This window comes from Pangasianodon hypophthalmus, chromosome 1 (assembly GCF_027358585.1).
Source record: "Pangasianodon hypophthalmus isolate fPanHyp1 chromosome 1, fPanHyp1.pri, whole genome shotgun sequence".
Classification (NCBI taxonomy): Eukaryota; Metazoa; Chordata; class Actinopteri; order Siluriformes; family Pangasiidae; genus Pangasianodon; species Pangasianodon hypophthalmus.
Window position 1 is genome coordinate 31330199 of NC_069710.1, and position 20502 is coordinate 31350700.

General features: G+C 40.3%; 1 protein-coding gene across 8 annotated transcripts in view; it reads right to left on the bottom strand.

Annotated features, from left to right (window-relative positions):
- Positions 1-20502, bottom strand: part of kmt2ca (lysine (K)-specific methyltransferase 2Ca) — a 161217-nt gene that overhangs the window by 35754 nt on the left and 104961 nt on the right. For all 8 annotated transcript variants that reach the window (XM_034305542.2, XM_034305555.2, XM_034305559.2 and 5 more), the window contains 11 exons: positions 18559-18675; positions 17731-17835; positions 16690-16794; positions 14499-14680; positions 12909-13073; positions 11623-11732; positions 10544-10636; positions 9431-9643; positions 6421-6549; positions 2206-2325; positions 1084-1208 (listed from right to left, as the gene is read on the bottom strand). In XM_034305542.2, coding sequence (XP_034161433.2) covers positions 1084-1208; positions 2206-2325; positions 6421-6549; positions 9431-9643; positions 10544-10636; positions 11623-11732; positions 12909-13073; positions 14499-14680; positions 16690-16794; positions 17731-17835; positions 18559-18675 — 1464 coding nt within the window. The remainder of the gene's footprint in view (positions 1-1083; positions 1209-2205; positions 2326-6420; positions 6550-9430; positions 9644-10543; positions 10637-11622; positions 11733-12908; positions 13074-14498; positions 14681-16689; positions 16795-17730; positions 17836-18558; positions 18676-20502) is intronic.

Below are 20502 nucleotides of genomic sequence, written 5' to 3' on the forward strand. Positions count from 1 at the left end.
GTTAAAGGTAAATGAGAAAAGAATGACACGCTTTGCAGTTATTTACTATTTTACGAAACTTGCCCAAGGCCCCATTCTTCATATGCTGCATGACAAACACAAGATGGCATATGCATGATAATTACAAACAGCTTAATTTGGTTCTGCACAGCTGAAGAATTCATTAAATTGTGGATGTTTTCTTTACACAAGTTTAATTAATTTAATTCATTTGCAGTAGTAAATTTATAGGCAAGGCAAGTTTATTTGTACAGCGCAATTAATACACTGAGCAAACTCAACGTGCTTCACAATAACATGCGATGAGCAAGATACAGCAGAAAAAACAAAAGTGAATTACTATAAGCATAATAACATAAAATAGTAAGACAAGGAATATGGAATAACAGACGGCAGACTGTGCTGTTATGTGAAAATAATCAACGCCAGGGTGGTACTGGGTGCCATTATGCTCATGCTTTTTAACTGTTTATATTTACATTTGATGTTATTGGATGTCTTCAAGACAAGTTAGTCCCAGTTAGTTAGTCCCCTTACATAATAGAAGCTATAAACAGTCATTCTCTCTCCAGTCTCTCAGTCTCGACTTGAAGTTAATAAGACAAAATAACTACACAGCTAAGCTTGACATGGATCTTCTGCAAGGTGGTTCCAGCTATGGGTTACATATTGGTTAAATACAGCTTGTTTAGTACTGTCTCTAGGCACCTTTACTAAACTTCTTCCCATTGATGTAACAAACCTGCATGGCAGAGCTTGAAAAAGTAAACGGTGAGTCCACATTACAATTATGTGACCTCGATTTGGCCATTTTAAACGACAAATTATACAAATAACATCTGCTGCTCGTAAGCAGATTTGAGCTTATAGACTTCTTGTCTTTTGAAAAGAACCTTCAAAGAGAACGGCTCTGGAATTAAATAAGCAATTCGCCAACAATGCAATGCAGCTAACTCAGTAATGCACAAAGCAAGAATGGAGCCCAGGACTGGACCAGTGCATAGGAAATGAAACTGGAACGCTATTAAATTAAATCCCAGGACAAATTTCTGAATGGTAAAGGAGCATGGTGCAGTGATGTACCTGGAGATATGAGGGGAACGCCTCCTCCAGTTTGGTTTTCTTCTTCCTGTACCTTTTCTTGACCTTCTCTAAAGGTTCAACCACAGGCGGCGTCTCGTCTACAGGGGTGTCTGGTTCATTCCAGCCTGGGCAACCAGAGGAGGAGAAAAGTGTGACTCACTCATATATATATAAAAAAAAAAGATACAGAAGATACAGCTTTTTTATTTTATAATTTTTAGAAAAGGTCTTTACTAAAATTTAATTTTTTGTGTAGTGAATTTGGATTTCCATTCAGACATCAATCATACTAGCTCTGTATACATTACATTCATTCATTTTTCTTTTAAAAAAAGGAAAACAAGAATGTTTTTATTCTATTTGTATTTTTCTTGGCCCACATTAAAATTACTATTTTTTTTCAGCATTTCAAAATGATATCCAATGAATGGAAAGTACACTGACCATACTTTCTTGACTAAATGGATCAATAATTTTCTATTCAGTACACAGTTTATGGTGTCTGTACTCTACACACCAAAATTAATCAGGTAAGTAATTATTAAACCCTCTTCAAAACACTGTGCCAAGTTTGTTTGTTCACAAAAAAAACCCCACAAAAATGGGCTTCCAATCAGGGTTGCCAGGTCTCAGTAAAATTTCCAGCCCAATTATATCTATATATAAAAGAGGCATAAAAATACCTGAAACTAACCCAAAAAGTTTGGCCACTGGAAAAGGCAGACACATTCACATTTTTCTCAGTCTTTGGGAATCAAGTTGACCATGGCGCGCACACACACTTCTGATTTTCAGTAGATATCTTGTCTACAGAAATGGTTCTGTACCTCAGACACTTTCTGCACTTATCCTTTTCCTTTGTATGCCGTAGTCTATGTTTGCAGAATTTTATTCGATTTAATTCTAATAATTTCCATTAAAATATTTCCATTGGTGGCCATGGACTATTTTTGGACTATCCCAAAAATAAGTGACCACCCGTGTACTTGCTTTTTCCATCTGCATCCTTGTTCCAAAAATCAGCCCACATATTGAGTGTAAAAATCGCAAGACCGGCAAAACTGCTCCCAAGAGCTGGAACTGAAGTTTGGACTGGAATTTCGAATGGAATTTCAACCTTACCTTCATCTTTCCCAGTGGGGTTTTCTCCAAGCGATCCAGTGGAGTCCTTCCTGTTCAGGCATCGCTTGGTTTTGCCTTGCCCAGTCTTGCTCCTCTGGCGAACCATAAACCCACCAATACCTAGAAAGAAAGTGATGAGAGATCAAAAAACAAATGCCAATATGAGCTCCAAACTAGGTAATGGATCCAGTCAGGAATTAATAATGTGGGACACTGATAGTGAAACGCTGACATTAATCTCTATTATTCAGGCTGACGCACGAGCTGCAGCCTGGCAGCAGGGTGATTCATCTTGGCTTCTTGCTTTGCACTGCACTCCAGGAACTATTTCAGGTGAGCCTATTTTGGGCGAGCCAGTCTGGCACGGTCCACGCCGCTTCCTCAGCCATTCTTCCTCTGAGATGCCAATGAGCACTTATGCAAACTAGCATCCAACTGAAGTTATGAATGGGCAAAAAAGAGATAACTAAATTTTAAGCCAAGAGATATAGCTGCAGGCCTCAAAACTATCAATAAAATAATATTTAGGGTGTATAATCCAGTTGTGTAAAACATCTTTGAAATACACATTTACATTTCCTCATTTGGTAGATGCTTTTATCCAAACTGACAGGATGCAACTGAGCAGTTGACAGTTAAAGGTCTTGCTCAAGGACCCAACCATGGTAGCTTGGCCATGCTGGGATATGAGCTCATAAATCTTCCAGTTATAAGCCCAAAGTCATGCCCGATCTTTATTAAAAAAAAAAAAAATGGTAGGTTTAAAGATATAAATGAAAATCCCCTGACTAATGTCTGAAACTGAACACCAACACACTATCAATCCTCCATAATGCCTTTGGTTCTATTGATCGGGTAAAAACACAGCCAAGAAAAAGCTCAATTAGTGAAAAGTGGACATGAATCCATTCCATTATTTCTTATTTAAAACAAAGGAAACAAATGTTACATTGCTAATAATGCCTGAAAAGTAGCCATTCGTTAGGAAGGTGTCACAGCTGCTAGTTTTCACTGATGCACAGCCGCATTAGCACCACTGATCGGTTCATCCTAAGATCTTTTTCATGAATAGCAGTGGTGGTTCAGCAGTTTGGGGTCTGGACTATTGATCTGAAGGTTGTATGTTTGTTTGAATCCCGGTACCACCATGCTGCCAAGAGCAAAACCCTTAACACTCATCGGCTCAACTGTTAGCTGCTTTGCATAACAAAGTCTGCCAAATGTAAATGCGTCCTAAATTTGATGCTATCCAAATCTATCTGACTTAGAAACTCTCTTGCCTCAGGGTCCTGACAAAATCAGCACAGAGGTTAGGGCAACACAACAATCCATGAGAAAGCAGTACATGCAATAATAACCAAGCCAAAAGCAATATCTGAATCAAGAGCTCTAAACTCTGGCTTCCAAGTGGCGCAGAAAAGCTTTCACCCGACCACATGACGATGACATAGCTATCTGCGGCCGGGAGTCCAAGGCAGCAAAAATGGCAGTGCTTCCTGGATGGAATGGATGGCGTGACCCTCTCCTGTCAATCAAAGCAACACAAGACAACTTTAGGCGTTCGTCAGCTTATGGATGCGGAAGAGGGGAGATAATGCTTTCTGCAGAGTCTTCAGCTGCCCCGTGACATAGCATTAGCAGCAATTTGGGTGCTACATCGATGTTGCGGTGGCTGGCTTCATGTGACCGAGAGGAAGATCTCAAGATTGGTAGCTGACATGTGAGAGGGAAAAGCTAGCTAAGTAGCTATGATGAAACTGGAAGAAAATTGCTTGTCTATTGTCTTCCAGAGATTAGGTTGAACCAGTATAGGAACAGGACCCTGTTTTTTAAATTCTGACCATAATTCTTGTATTAAGATATCAAGCAAAGGATTAATGCATCATCATCTACTCACCAAGTATCAGTTATATTTTAACATATCAACATATCCAAATATAAGCTTCATGGTATCAAGCAATGTCACTGCAAAGCAATGCCATTGCATGTCATTGCTTTATGCTGGAGCTGTCCTTTCCGATAAAAGTCATCAGAAAATACCTAGTTTGTGCAGTTTCAGTTCTGAACTTCAGCGAATCCTAAATGAAACAATGGCTATAAAGTTAACACACAGAATGTCAAATTTAATTAAAGGGAATTTGCATCGAAATCTGGCACACCATAAATGAATCACAGCCTATTCTTTATACACAGGCAAGCAAGCAAAAGTAATTGGGAAAATTAGCATAATCTTTGGACAAATAATTAGTCCATTGTTCCAAAAGATTTGACAGGCAGAAGTCTGAACTTCATACCAGACGTTGGGTATCTTTCTGCTGCTGCTGTGCCAGGCCATGCAGTTTTCAGTTCTTGTTTGTTTTTTGGAACTTTTTGCCTCGAGTAAAATGTGATGTACAAGTTGATGCAACTGCTGCATATAAAACTGACACAAGAACCTTTGCTAGCTTATGTTCTCCTGAAATGGGGATTGCGTTCTATAGAGCTGTAATTTCTGCACAATCAATGTGGATGCACAATTATTTATTGATTTATTTATTTTTGTGCATTGTTTATTGCAAACAGGTTTTCACAAAATTGTATCAGGTTTAAGGCAGCAGTAGAAGGGGCTGTTGAGAACAATGGACAATTTTAAGGTTTTCATTTGACTCACCTTCACACACACAACCCCAAGTGAAAGCTGTAAGTCTGAGACAGTGTTCATTTTAACAGCTAATTTAAATGTAGTTGGTCTTAGTTGTTTGAAAATCAACAATAATCTTGTATTTTTCCCCACATATTCTCTCTAATTTAGTCCGGCAAATTCCCACCCGCCAGCGAGCTCACCACTACCTAACCACAGCTACCAACCAGCGAGGGTGAAGGCTAATGTGCTTCCTCCAAAACACATGAAGCAAGGTGGCTGAACCTTTTCTAACTGCTGCTCAGGCTGCATCACACACTCGGAGGAAAGTGCTATCCACCCTCTTCCGCATACATGAGCTCACAGACATGTACGACTGGCTCATGTTGCTGTGATTGACGGGGAAATGAGAGTATGCTACCCCTCCCACCCAGAGAACATGGCCAATTTTGCTCTCTTGGACTCACAGCCATGGATGACAGCCTCAGATGATTGCTGGGATTCTAACTTGCCATCTTTTAAAACTACAGTTTTAGTAAACTATAACTGAACAGTTTAGTCAATGAAAAGTAAAGGTGCTATCCTCCCCCCACCCCCAATCATTTCCACTAATTATTCTACTCAGTATTCACATCTCAAATACGTTATAACTCCTTATTAAATGGAATGGCAGATTGTTTCACAGTACGGGATTACAAAAGCCTTCCTCCTGCTCTGGATAAATAAAATAAAGCCACTATAACAGAAAATGCTGTTAATGTAATGAAACCAAGTAAGCAGTACAACAGGATCTTTTACAAATCATTAGCACATACACACGCACATCAGACAAGACTCCTGGTCACGCCACCGGTTCTGACATTTTCATCTCATTTATTACTAGCTGAGGAAAATGTTGTTGTTACATTCTGTCATATAATTTGAGTAGAATTCTGAAATACTATTTAGCTATCGTTTAGCTTACTTCTTGAAAAAAAGTCATTAATGACATTTTAATCTTAGTTTTTGTCTACAAAATTATTTGGTTAACACAAAATAGTCCTGGGCTGCAGGATACCTAGAGATTCTAACAGAGTATTAACATTACTGTACATTTCTATACTGGACTGAATCAACTCTGCTGAAGACTACAGTTTGAACTGAGTGGCAAAAAAAACACATGAATTCTCACCAAGGTAACAATTTAAGTCCATATATGATAACAGGCACTGCTTAAGGGGGAAAAATGAACAGAAGTGCAAAACTTAACTTCCACTTAAAGAAGCACGTCGTATTTAAATTGAGCTATACTGCTACAAGTATTAAAAAAATGCTAAGCTCTTTTAAGAGATTACTTGTTTTTTTTTTTTTCTAGAGCTCAGAGTAAGAGTTCTTTTCGGAAGTGCTGCTTAGCCAGGAGCTCTGTGGGATGCTATTTAAGGTTGGGATTGTGCAGCCACATCATTTCACACTCCAGTGGAGCTGTCCTTTCCGATAAGTGCACTTCCCCTTCCCTTTCACCCCTACACTCTTTCTTTTACTCCCTTCCTCTCTCTCTCTCTCTCTCTCCCCCCACCCCTCACTCCCTCTATATTTCCCTTTTCCCATTTCCTCACCTGGCCTGTAGGGCTTCCTCTTCCTCTTCTTGATCCCATCGAGGCCTTCAGAGATTTTCAGTTCTTCATCGTTGGGCTCTCGCTCAGGGCTCGAGTCAGACTTCCCGTCACAATCCATCAGATCCCCCTCTACACATAGTAATGCACAATCTCACTTAGCAGGTTATTGTATTACACACACACACACACACACACACACACACACACAAACACAGGCTGTTCTAAAATCTCTATCGATGTTTCCTGACCCTCAGCCTACAAGTTTGTGCTGAGAGCGAGACTATATTTCAATCCTGCACCTCCCACGTGTAAGTGCACCTGCTTCCTACCACAGGCATTTCTCCATCTACATGCCTGCGATACTTCCTAATGAACTCAACCGGCCCCCAGAATATAAACAAATAAATCATTCAACACTGTTAAGAGCAACAATTCTGTCTAATGAAGACAAGAAACACACAATTTAACCCTTTCATGCAGAAATTATTTATACACATATCCAGATTCTTTAGATTTTTGGAAAGTAAATGGATTGGCCATGAGTTGATAAAAAAAAAAAAAAAAAAAAAAAGCTAAGGGAGTATGCCTAAAACAATCATCATCATCATCAATCAATCTTCCAATGTCCAAAATTTTTAACATTCAGGTCAAAAATATATAATGACAATTTTTTTTTTTTTTTTTTTTTTTTTTTTTTAGAAAATATCATTTCTGAACAGACAAACATACATTCAGTGGAATCTGGCACAATCATTTTACTTAATTTTTTAATGGAGAAAGCAAGTAAAGCTTGAGAACTACAGAGCTACAGAAGCTTGCTTTAATTTACAGTAATGATCTCAAGTGATTTGGGGGTGATTTGCATCTTATATTTTCCTAAAAAAATTAAAAATAAAAAATAAAATAAATAAATAAATAAATAAATAAAAAAAAAGAGCCTTAAATTGACTGTCCATGAGTGTCAACAACATGAGCACGGACACTATTAAAGGGTTAATTAAAAGAAAACTTCCAGGAGCTCTAAAACCTGAGTAAAATTAATCAAGCCAGTTATGATTAGGAAATAAAGCTTCTTGTAGTGGTTAATTTTCATATCTTGGAAGAAAATAAGTCTTTTTTTTTCAAGTCTGAAATGATGGAACTGGTATTTAGTAAAGAGATATTCACTGACGACTGCATGTATGAGAGTAAAACGTTGCGTGTTTAAAAAGAGTAGATGCTGAATGTTAAATGTTATTAACCTTCAATATTCGTCAACCAAATGTGCCCACTTCACAAGTTTTCTGTCATTGTTTTCTGGGGTTTGGGTGGGTCACGCTGACACTCGGTACCCACAGAGGGGTCCTTAAATAGAAAAATTATTAAATTAAGAACCGCTGCCCTGAAGTGACTCATGATAATATCAGAGGTAATAAAAAAAATTCACAACTTTTCCAAAACTATTATTTTCTGGTCTAAATTTTTATCTATTCCATGACTTTTTCTGGGATTTCTGTGACAGTAGGGACCCTGTTTAGTGTTACTGCGAGAGGATTGAGATCTTCAAACCCTTCTCCTGCCCTGCTGATGGATGAAGCAGTCATTAATTAGGTGAGAGCAGGCCAGGAGCTCACGGTACAATTTACTGACTGCTGCTTTTTTCAAAGCTTTTCTTCCCTTAGACAGATTCATTACACGCTTTTGCACTCCCAGCACCACAGCACGTCTCCATCTCCCTCCAACATTCTCCACCTAGCTCTTATCCTTTCCTTCTCTTTAGCTAACGGGGTTACATCTTCTCTTCTCCATCTCTGTGTGCTGATTAGACACCAGAGTGAACCGAGCACTAAAAATATCCATCGCCATCAACTCGACATCGTATTAAGAATCAGTTACTTAAGACGCAGTTGTCTTGATTATGCTATCCAAACAATAGCAGAAATCCCACTTATCCCCAATAAAGCTGGGAAACACACAGAGCAGAGCAGCAGTCCTTATGTAGTCCATTTTACAACAGACACTGTCACAACGCAGATTTATATAAATCTAGATGTAGATTTAGATCTCTAGAACCAACCAGTGACAACACTGGACAGATACAGTTAAAGTGTATTAAAGTGAATTAATGTGAATTAATGTGTAAAGGAAGAAACTTAAAGTCCTCAAGATATGGTTTGAGAGGCGTGATCTGCTGTCGTATTTTGACGTATTGTCTTTTAAAACAGGAAGTCAGAGTGATGATGTGTTGAAGCGCTTGACTGATTTACACAACAACCAACAGCGTCGAAATAAGCCACACGCCCGTACAACATAAACACACCTGACAGGAGCTTAGAGAACTAGCTAAATATGGAGAACGGCAAAGCCTTCTGTCAGCTGTGGAGGATTTCTCACCATCGCCTTCACCCACTTTAACCAGGCGTCAATGGTGACAGATGGTGATAAAATGATAGTACTGACTCTTACTGAAGGAGAAACCTCGATGGTGTATAAAGACGGAATTCTCCATCAGTCTGAAGTAGCGACGTTCTGGGACTGAACAGCCTCAAGCTGGGAAAACACATGACCATGAACTCACACAAACTCCACCCTCTTCCAAATGAACAGACTCCAACTGTCGATCTAGCGATGGTTGGTAAAAGTTATAGTGTACAGCAAGATACACAGCCAAAACATAGCAACCAACCATGTTTACGGCTAATGAGCTGCTACTGTAGAGCAAGACACGCCGCTAGGGGCAGGACATATACATTCTAGAGAGCATTTAAAAAAGGGGAGGATAAGTCATTTAAAAAATCATAATCGTTTCCCAGAAATGACTGAAACTGTAACACTGCTACGAGAAGATTTCCAAAAGTAATATTTTCCAGATGCACTATTGTATTGGTGGTGTCTACAGGGACAGGAACACAAGGCTCTGAAATACCAGTTTTCATTTCAGGGGAACTTTAAGAGGAACCCATCCTCTGAGTGATGCACACACACACACACACACACACACACACACACACACACACACACACACACGTACCTCTGCTGTCATCCATGTCACCCTCTCTGGAGAACTCGGACTGAGGATCCGGTGGAGCCTGAAGCACGGCCACGCTGTTCTGGTTGATGATCCTGAGTCGGAGTTTGGGTTTGGCCCGGCGGCGCCGTCCAGAAGACACGGACAGGCTCTGCAGCTGGCACAGACCCGATTCAGTCAGACACACACCATCCTGAGTGTACGTCTTCTGGAAGTCTGATAGGGAGAAAGATGTGACAAATCCATCCTCATCCTCAGTCATTTATAAAACATCTGTCAAAATATATTCCAACACTGTCTCTTCATGACCAACACTGGCTGAGTTAGGTAGCCGGCTAGTCAACTGCTAGTCAACTGCTAGTAAACAAGTCAGCTAGCTATTATCCCTGCAGGCATGAGAGGGGTTTCAGTCGCAAGTTTTTAAAGTTTTAATTTATTATATTCTCTGCAATTGATATGACAAACGTCATGGCTGCTGTGTATCATCAATGACATTAGCTAAGTTAGCTACAGATTTAAAAGTTCTAGATGTTTAAAAGAGAAGTGATGCTTCTGGGAGTTTTAGGTTTGTTATTGAGTTCCTATGGTCATGTGACCTACTAATGATCAAGGACAACTTCTGTGGCCACGCCCCCTACGACAAGCTCTTCTAATAAAGGTGAAGGAAATGTGTGTTTGTGTAGGATTATAATACGGCTTTGTAAATGTGGCACTTAGACAGAAAAACACTCCATGCTGCCTTCGTCATCAAGAATTTCCACTGTACTTTTTGTTGAATTCAAAGTATTTGGGTTTAGTACTTAAGACTCTCTCGTTCTCGGTCCTTCTCACACAATCCAGGGAGTGTGCGTCGATTTTTAATTGGCGGCAGAATCAGATTTTTGACTGTTTAACCGTAAAATCTTTTATGTTTTGATTTAAATCTAGGCTTGTAAAGCGACACGTCTGTATCAGAGACAGTTAAACTGATATTTCAGTTTGAAACATCAGTATTTGTTTACACCCATATTTAACACACATATGCCCAGATCTTTAAAAACCGTAGCCTAAAAATAAATTAGACGGTGTGTGTACACGTGTGTGTGTGTGTGTGTGTGTGTGTGTGTATATATTTACCATACTCCCTGATTCTAGGCGCAGTCTGTATGGCCACTGGTGGCTCAATGCTGCTGCTGCTGCTACTCTCTGTGAGCTTTGCAACAGGAACACCTGGAACAAAACACATACACAAAACACACAATTATTCAGGTTTCCTTCACATTCATTTGTTTTGGCTTCTTTTACATGCGTAATAATGCAAGTTGACTCCATCACAGACTAAACACATCAGCCCAAAGCCACCACATTATAAACGAGAACAGGCTGGAATGAAATTTCACATTTAGGCCATCTGCTATTTTAATATATTAAATTTGGCCGGGAATGTGTTTCACTGGCTGAAATGCCGACACATCCTTCTGCTGCTCGAATGCCGCCATGAGCCCTTGGCTTCTGTTCTGTTCCGTGGATTATCTCCGAAGTGAGACGGCCGAACGCGGGAGCTCGCTCTGTTACACAGTTTATCTCCAGCCCTAAACAATCTCACCTGTCTGACGTCTCTGTTATTGACGCTCCTGCATCTCCGTGAGCCGGGTGTGTATGAGGTTAATCTGTAACTGTCTGCTTAATATTAGCACTGATTATTAGGAAATACCTGGTGTAGAGACTTCCTATAAGTTGCATCTCGGAACAAATGTCCGTGGCTTAACGATAACGAATCCACTTATAGCTTCACACTTTAACAAAGGCTTCACAGTTTTATTTATCTGCGGTTCAATTTCAATCATAAATCTGGTTATTCTGTGTCATCAATATATCTGTGCTGAAAAAAACTGACATGGTTGCCTCTGCTGGGCCTCATAACCTTCATCTGCTCAGCTGCATCCCGTCTCAGTTGTAAGTCACTTTGGATAAAAGCAGCAGCCAAATGAGGAAATAAGAAATGTAAATGTAAAGCTGAAGCTCTGCAGGACTCTCGATTTCTCAAATGGTAGCACTAATTAAAGCAATGATGGAGCAGAATGGCACAGCCAGATGCTCTGACGCATTATAATTACATAATATTCCTACACATTAGGGAAAAAAACCTGTTCTGCTCCATTAATCACATCTATGCAAAATCTCTTCTGAATGTTCCACTGAGAGCTCGTACGTACCCTGGCTGGGGAGCGTCAGCATTCTGCACATCGTGCAGTCAAAGCCGTCATCCGCCGCGTTCTCCACCTCTTCATCCGAGTTCAGACCCTGACAGGACGCGTGCATCCACCTGAGGACCGGGCAAAAGTAAATACACCCAGATCTGACCAATACAACACTCATACACACTTAACAAACATCATGTACGTTTGAAATAAAAAGTGCATTGGCCCCTTTACAATATGCTCTTTAATAATAATAATAATAATAACAACACTCTATTTATACAGCACATATACATTTAAAATTAAGCACTTTATAATGTGAAGTAAAAAAAACAGTGTATTCGAAAATAAAATAGTAAAATTGACAGAAAGAAGAAAACTAACATAAAATATAATAAATAATAAGTGCATAAAAATAGAATAGTATAATACTTCAAATATTACAAATGTAATGTAACAATAAAGCAAATAAATAAAAGCTAAAGTAAAAATTTATATATATACATTTTTAGCTGTTTTCTTTAGCAGCAATTTTATTAATGTCTGAACCATAAATAAACCTGAAATTTTTATATTTTTAGGCTATATTGTTTTATTTTTTATACTATATTATTGCAGAATATCTTGCATAGATATACAAGTTTCTGTGCTTATTTATTTAAAATATATACACATATATATATATATATATATATATATATATATATATATATATATATATATATACATATATATATATATACACACACACACACATATATATATATATACATACAGGCTATATATTAGACCTCTCATTAATTGTGAATAGAGACTAAAATAATAATAATTGAGAATAAAGAAAAATAAAGCTTAGGAGGGAGTAGTGGAGAGAGAGCTGGTGCCTCTCGTGAGTTTAAATAGCTAGTACAGTTAGCAGGCTTTGCTAACCTGCTAATGAAGCTAGTGCAAAGCCAAGCATAAATCATACAACCAATTTTCACACTGATTAGTGTGTTATTTAATTTGGGTTTAACTAGTTAGCCCCGCCCACAAGATGGGCGACTTGACACTTGCCAGTGTGAAGGTGGGGTAAACTGGTCTAATAATAAGCTAGGGTAGTTTAATTTGGTGTATTAGAGCAGAGAAAACACTGAAACAGTAGAAAGCCTTAAAGAAAACCAATCCAAGCATAATTAATTATCCACATCTCACAGAGATTTAAACATGGCCATCCCTCTCTACTCCTAATTTCTCTATTCTCTCCCCAGACATGCTCTCCCGTGCCAAACCGGGCACCTGTGCCATGGAGACGTGCCCACCTGTCGCACTGCCGGCACTGCAGGATCAGCTCATCCTCCCTGTATTCACGCACACACACCGGGCACACGGCCAGGCTGGCACACGGACCGCACTGCGTGTAGTTATTCTGCCAATCACAGCGCAGCCCGGGGGACGTGGCTCCACACTGAGTACACGACACACACCTGGAGGAGGAAAGAAAGAGAGAGAGAGAGACAGACGGGGGGGGGGGGGGGGGGATAGAGACAGAGAGAGATAGAAAGAGACAGAGACAGACAGTGAGACAGAGAGAGAAAGAGATAGACAGACAGAGAGACAGACAGACAGATAGTCAGTTAGAGAGAATAAGGGGGGAAAGATGTAGACAAATAGTGAGAGGAGAGAGAGAGACAGAAAGAATGACAGAGAGAGAGAGAGAGAGAGAGAGAGAGAGAGAGAAAGAGGGAGAAAGAAAGACACAAAGAGAGGTAGAGAGAGGGAGAGAGAGACAGGGAGAAGGAGGCAGAAAGCAATAAAGACACAAAGAGCAAGAGAGAGACAGATTGTGAGAAATTACACAATTTTATCAAACACACAGGGTCATGTTTCGTAAGAATTCCTGGCTCACGTCGTGACGGTTCTGCACTGATGAACACACCTGTAAGTGTGCACAGAGCTGAGCACTGAGCGATCTGCCCTAAAAATAAATATTGGAACAGTTCCTATCACACTGAAGCTCTTGCAGAGTGTTAATGCAGTGCTGTGTAACTGAGGATTACGTCTGAAATGACAGCAAATAGGAAGGAAATCCCCGTGTGTGTGTGTGTGTGTGTGTGTGTGTGTGTGTGTGTGTGTGTGGTGTGAAAACAGCTGTTAACCCCCTGCTAACGATCAGGGAGGAAGAATTACAGCAGGAGATGTAGACAAAAATTTGTAATCGCTGAAAAATTGTTGTGGTCTAAGAGGAATAAAACTCTTTGGGACGAGCTGTTATAGGAAAATAATCAACTTTGGGATTATTATAGGAAGGAAGGAAGGAAGGAAGGAAGGAAGGAAGGAAATGAGGAAGAAAGGAAGGAAGTTTAGAGGGAATGAATGAATGAATGAATGAATGAAGGTAGGATGTAAAAAAAGGTAAGTAAAGAGGAAGGAAGTAGACAGGGAATAAGGAAATACATAAGAAAGGATAGAAGAAAGGACAAAGAAGGAAGGATGTAAAAAAGGAGAGAAGTAAATAAGGAAGGAAGGAAATGTGTAAGAAAGAAGGAAACTAAGGAAGGAAGGATAGAAAGAAATGGAGAAAAGAAGGAATGAAGAGGAAAGAAAGATAATAAGTAAAAAAAAAAGAAAGAAGGAAGTAAATGATGAAGTGAGAGAGTGACAGAAAGAGAGGTATCGGCTGTAACAGTAACTCCGCTTCATCACACCACTGCGTCGTTGATTATTTTCCCATAACAGCACGACACTGAGCATTAATTATGAACAAAACACACACGTCTACACGTTTATTTAGCATTCATTTTGTTTTTAAGGTATGAAAAAAAACAGCTTCTCGTGCATCTCGTGTGTGTGTGGGTGTGTGTGTGTGTGTGTGTGTGTGTGTGTGTGTGTGTGTGTGTGTGTGTGCATACCATTTGCACTTCCAGCTGCCCTTGGGTACGTTCTGCAGCGGCGGGTCGAGGCAGTAAGTGTGGTAGCTGATATCACAGTCGTCACACAGCAGCAAGCGTCCGGGATCGCTGGCCTGTCCACACGCCTCACACACCGTGCACTCTAAACACCGCCAGCCTTTACTTAACACCACCTTATTCATCTGTAACACACACACACACACACACACAGTCAGGGGTCAGGAACAGGTTAACGTACACAGCATCGTCTAATCCCACACACCATGAACAAACAACTGTATGTATGCGTGTGTGTGTTTGCAGGTCATCCCCCGTCTCGGAGGTGTTTCCTAAAGGATCAGCTGCTATTTACAGATTAGTAGATGTGTGTAAAGAGAAAAATCAATCCACTGGTGACTCTGTGACCTCGCAATACACAACTTCCATCCACAATGAAGCATGATGGATTTTATCAGATAGAACATGCTGAAGTAAGAAAGCTCACAGCAATGACTCACAGCGGATATAAATAACCGAGAGAGGTCCCAGTGCATCTCCCTCACATCACACCTCATAACTCTGGAGTTGTTTCAGGGTCAAAAGCACTAAATTCTGCAGGAGGAGCGCGCTCGAAAAGAGCAGCAGAGTTTCGATTTAAATAGGAAGGACTTGTCAAGTGTCTAAACATAAAAGTGTGAATTGAGAAGAAAGCCTGAATGGTGCTTTAAATAAAACACATGTCCTGAGACTAACAGCAAAACAGAGAATTTCCCCAACACTAAGAAGTTTTAATCTATAAACTATAGATCAGTATAGGAGAGAACTCTTCATGTGTTCATTTTCTGTTACTGAGCAATTTTCTTTTTCTTTTCATCCAACTGGCACAACTTTTAATTCCATTTATTGTATTAATGTTTTTTTATTATTTTTTAAATATATACATTAAAAAATAAGTAAGTAAAGAGGTTAGGAGCTAAGTGAGGAAAGAACAAAGGAAGAAAAGGAGGAAGTAAATAAGTATGCAAAATAGGATGGAAGGAAGAAAGGAAGAAAAGCAGGAAGGAAGGAAAAAGGCAAGAAGTTAGGAAACAAGTGAAGAAAGAACGAAGGAACTAAAGAAGGAAGCAATAAGTAACCAAGGATGGAAGGAAGAAAATGAAGGAAAGAAGTATGTAAGGAAGGAAGGAAGGAAGGAAGGAAGGAAGGAAGGTGGGAATGCAGTAAGCAAGTAAAGAAAGAAGGAAGGAAGGAAGAAAGGAAAAAAAAAACACCCAAATGTGGATTTAAGTAAGAAATACACTAAGGAAGTAAAGAAGGAAGGAAGAAGACAAAGAAAATGTAACAAAAAGAAAGGAAGAAAGAAAGAAGTAAAAAATAAAGAAAGAAATAAAGAAAGAAAAAGAAAGGAAGAAGTACAGAAAGAAAGAAAGAAAGAAAGAAAGAGCAGTAAAGAAGGAAAGAAGGAAAGAAAGAAGTAAAGTAGAGAAGTAAAGAAAGAAAGAAGTAAAGACGTAAAGAAAGAAGGGAATGCAGTGAGGAAGAAAGAAAAACCCAGCTAGCTCCGCGGGGGATGAAACGGTGAGGTGCTGGTTTTAAGCTAGACGGCAGGAAACCCTGCTGAAAGTGAATAATCTTTTTCCAGCTCTGTGTAAAGACTAGGGTTTATTTTCCCTAAACATCCTCTCTACACCACCGCTCCTGACTCTGCACAGCCATTAGCCTCCACCTGTGCTACTGCACATAATGTCACTCTCTTAATGACAAATAATGAGCTTTTAACCTCAGCAGCTGGAAACAGCTGTATAATGTGTAGAGAGACGATTAGGAGCAGGGGCTGATGGGATTTCTTCATCGTGCAGGAAAATAAGCTGAGTGTGTAAGGGTCAGTGACAGGAAAGCTACAAACCCAACCCTCGGACCTGCTCTCATTAATCACGTGCGTTATGAACAGCTCGGGTGAGTAATTACAGCGCGCGTGCGCGCACGCGCACACACACACACACACACACACATACACGAGCAAATAAGATACGGAACATAAAGCCATGAATAACTGGCTCATATTCACCATCCTCTTAGGGTGCAGAGTTGATTAGATAATGACATTAAATAGCAAGAGTGTGTGTGTGTGTGTGTGTGTGTGTGTGTGTGTGTGTGTGTGTGTGTAAGCAGGCTGAGACATCTCTGCTACAGAGTGAGAATGAAATGTTACCTTAATGCTGACGCAGAAGGGGTGATAGCACTGACCACACTGAGAACAGGCCAGGAGTCTGCCCTCAGCACCCTGACCAAAACTCCCACACACCACACACATGTCCTGCAGAGAGAGAGAGAGAGAGAGAGAGAGAGAGAGAGAGAGAGAGAGAGAGAGAGAGAGAAACAGAGACAGAGAGTGGGTGAGTCTGTTTAATCTCACACACCTAGAGGATAACCTCTGGCATGCACACAAACACACACACAGAGACACAGACACACACAGACACACACAGACACACAGCTGAGTTAGTGGAGGGCTGTGACCTCACATATTTGAGAAATGTAAATGAGAGAGTGAGGCACGTACACACACACACACACACACACACACACACACAAATAATGACAATGACCATTACATACACATTCACAATGACAAACATAATGACACAAAATGACACACACAAAGACAAACACGAATGATAAACACATACAATGGCAAACACAATGAGAATTATGACGACAAACACTATGATACACACAATGTCAAATGTGACAACACTCAAAATGACACACAAAATGACAATCACACACAGATTGACAAACACAAAACATGAACACAAATAACTAATACAAATCACAATCAAAAAGATGCACACAGTGATAATGACACATACAATGACAAAAACAAATGAAGCACACAACTGCAAATGCAATGAAAATCATGATGACAAACACGACACACACAACGACATGAATGACAAACACAAATGACGAAGACAATGACAAGCACGCAATAACAAGCACACAGATGACACACACACATGACGGGAATGACAAACACAATGACAAACATAATGACACAAATGAATAAAGACAATGACAAGCACACAACGACACACGAATGACACACACAAATGAGACACACAAAAGGCAAACACGATCAACGTAACTGACACACACACAATGACAAACATAATGACACAAATACAATGGTCTATCACACACAATGACAAACACAATATACAATGGTGCACACAATAACACACACACACACCTGTTTGAGTGTGAAGGTGTCGGAGCTGGAGAACATGACGACTGTATTGTGCATGGTGTTCTCCTCTTCCTCTTTCACCACATGTGGAGTCTCAAGAAAGTTCACCTGCGTGCGCACACACGCACACGCACACACACACGCACACACACACGCACACACACACGCACACACACACGCACACACACACGCACACACTTTTTAGCTTTTCGTCTGTTCTGCTTAACATTGAGATGATTGTTTGTGTGTGTGTGTGTGTGTGTGTGTGAAAAATGAGTATTGTTATTAGTATTTTTTGGAAGCTGTATTAATACTCATTTTTGCCAAAGTATTGTTTCATTATTATTATTATTATTATTATTATAGGTGCAGATGTCATTCTTATACTTTTACTTTTTATACTTTAAATTTAGGAGTTTGTACTTTTCCCATCTTCACTTGAGAAAATATCTGGAAGCTTTTAACAGCATTTTGGAGTGTGTGAGATATTAATATAAAACAGTGGTGTCATTATCTAAACCCAACACATCCTCCACGTGTAAATAAAACTGTATCAGGCTGCGTTCTGCGGATTGGACTCCACCACTGCACCTGGAGCTCCGTGTTTGCTGAGAGAATGTGAAAATCCAAACCAAATCTCTCCCACGGGAGAAAAAATAAATACCAGAATTCATCAGTTTGAGGAAAGAAAAAAAAAACTCTTCACTGTGTCTGAGTGCTCTGCCTGCTGAGAATGAGTGAAGACTCTATTATTCATGTGTGTAAAGAGATGGGAGGATGATGATGATGATGATGATGATGATGAAGAGTGCGGTATGGTGGGATTTGTACCCCAGGGGCCACCAGAAAGCTGCTGTCCATCTTCAGTCGGGATCGTCCTCTGCCCCCTCGGCCAGACAGGTTAGCTCCTCGAGGACGTCTCCGCCCGGGAAAACCCGATCCACGGCCCTGAGAGAGCGGACGAGAGGAGAAAGAGAAAATTTTACACAATAATCCCAGCTACAGTTAGCAAAAATGTAACGTTATTAGCCAAACTAACACAAAAAACTGCACTAGTGATCTTTTGTGTGTGTGTGTGTGTGTGTGTGTGTGTGTGTGTGTGTGTGTGTGTGTGTGTGCCTGTTCCTAAAAACAACAAAAAAAAATCAAATAAATATTTATCACACAAAAATCCATGTTTAATTTGGTTGCTGAAAGTTCCACCCTGCTCCAAACCAGGAGCCACCCATTCCAGTTTACTGATGGTCCTGATAAATCACCACGAAGGCCATCTTGGCTAAATCTGTCCATCTCCAAGAGGAGGGGAGGAAAAAAAAAAAAAAAAACGCATCCTCAAAGACTCACGAGGAACGTCATGAAGGGATTTCGCAAAAATCATCACAATACTGATGATGAACAAAAAAAAACTGTCACCAAAGTTTTATTAAATGTCTGAAATGGAGATAACCATAGACTGTGTGTGTGTGTGTGTGTGTGTGTGCGCGTGTGTGGGTGTGGCTTTGTTCCAGCCCATCTGAGCGGAACACTACCCTGGCCCTGGGTTCACGTTACAGTCCTGTTCCTACCAGCCTGACCTGCGTCCGATGGCATCGCGTTGCATTGCACTCGCCACTAAGCTGAGGCTCTGGCCCGAATCCTGCTTCCTCCCAGATAATTACCCACTCAAGACAGGAAACGTCAAATTCATTTAGAGAGACGGCCCGAGAAAGAGGAGGAGGAGGGGGAGGAGGAGGAGGAGGAGGCGCGCCCTGACGCCTGTACAGTCTGCAGCTAATTTCTGCAAAAATGAATTATGGAGGGAAAAAGGGAGATGCAGTGAAGCGTGAACGCCTGCTGTAAAATCCTTCACGTGCATGACAGAGAGGCTTCATTTACATCGCCAACCAATTCTCATTTTTAGCTCTGACTTCTGACACAGATGGGATATTGATGCATACGTGTAAACGGCTCGGATCTGATATGGGCCTCTCATCTGTAGGCCTGTCACAATAATTACATTATCGACTTCTCGTATGATATATGGACATGACCTCGATATTGCCCAATGTGTTTACATGCGTGTTTGTTTATGTAAGAATGAATGTCACCATGTCATGTTTGGCGAGTAGAGACAGATGCAAATGCAGTTCAAGCATTTTATTTGAGAGGCAAGCAGACAAATCCAAATCGTGAATCAAAATCAGTAAACAGAACACAGGCACAGGTCAGGCGATCAGCGAACAGCAAAAGCAGGGATAATCCAAAATACACAAGCGAGAAAACAGAACTGGGTCAATAACTCGGAGAATAAAACACTGAACTGCACGCGGCCCCCGGCGCCAGGGGGAGATTCCTGACACCCCGACATTTTAAACATTCACACTGCTTCTGTCCTCTCGTCTGCTCTAGGCCTGTCACATTCACATTCCAACTTCGAATATTCATCGAATTTAAAATAAAAACACACATTCGAATGCAACAACTGTGTGCATTCGAAGATGTGTAGCAAGCACTAGCACCGATTTTAATTATAACATACAGCTGAAAAAAAATGACACGCAAGATATTAACAACGCACTAACAATGTTTTTTGAAGAAGAAAAATCTAGAAAGAAAAGTTCTAGTGTTTCAAATAATCTGGTTATAGTCAATAATGTCGGGGATTGAGTCGCTTACGCTGCGTGAGCTGAAGCTGAACAGTGAATGAACACCGGGGGTTAATTAACTCTCCCAGACGCATCCTATACACATGTGAGATTAATCAGACATATACATAACACAAACGTAATATTACAA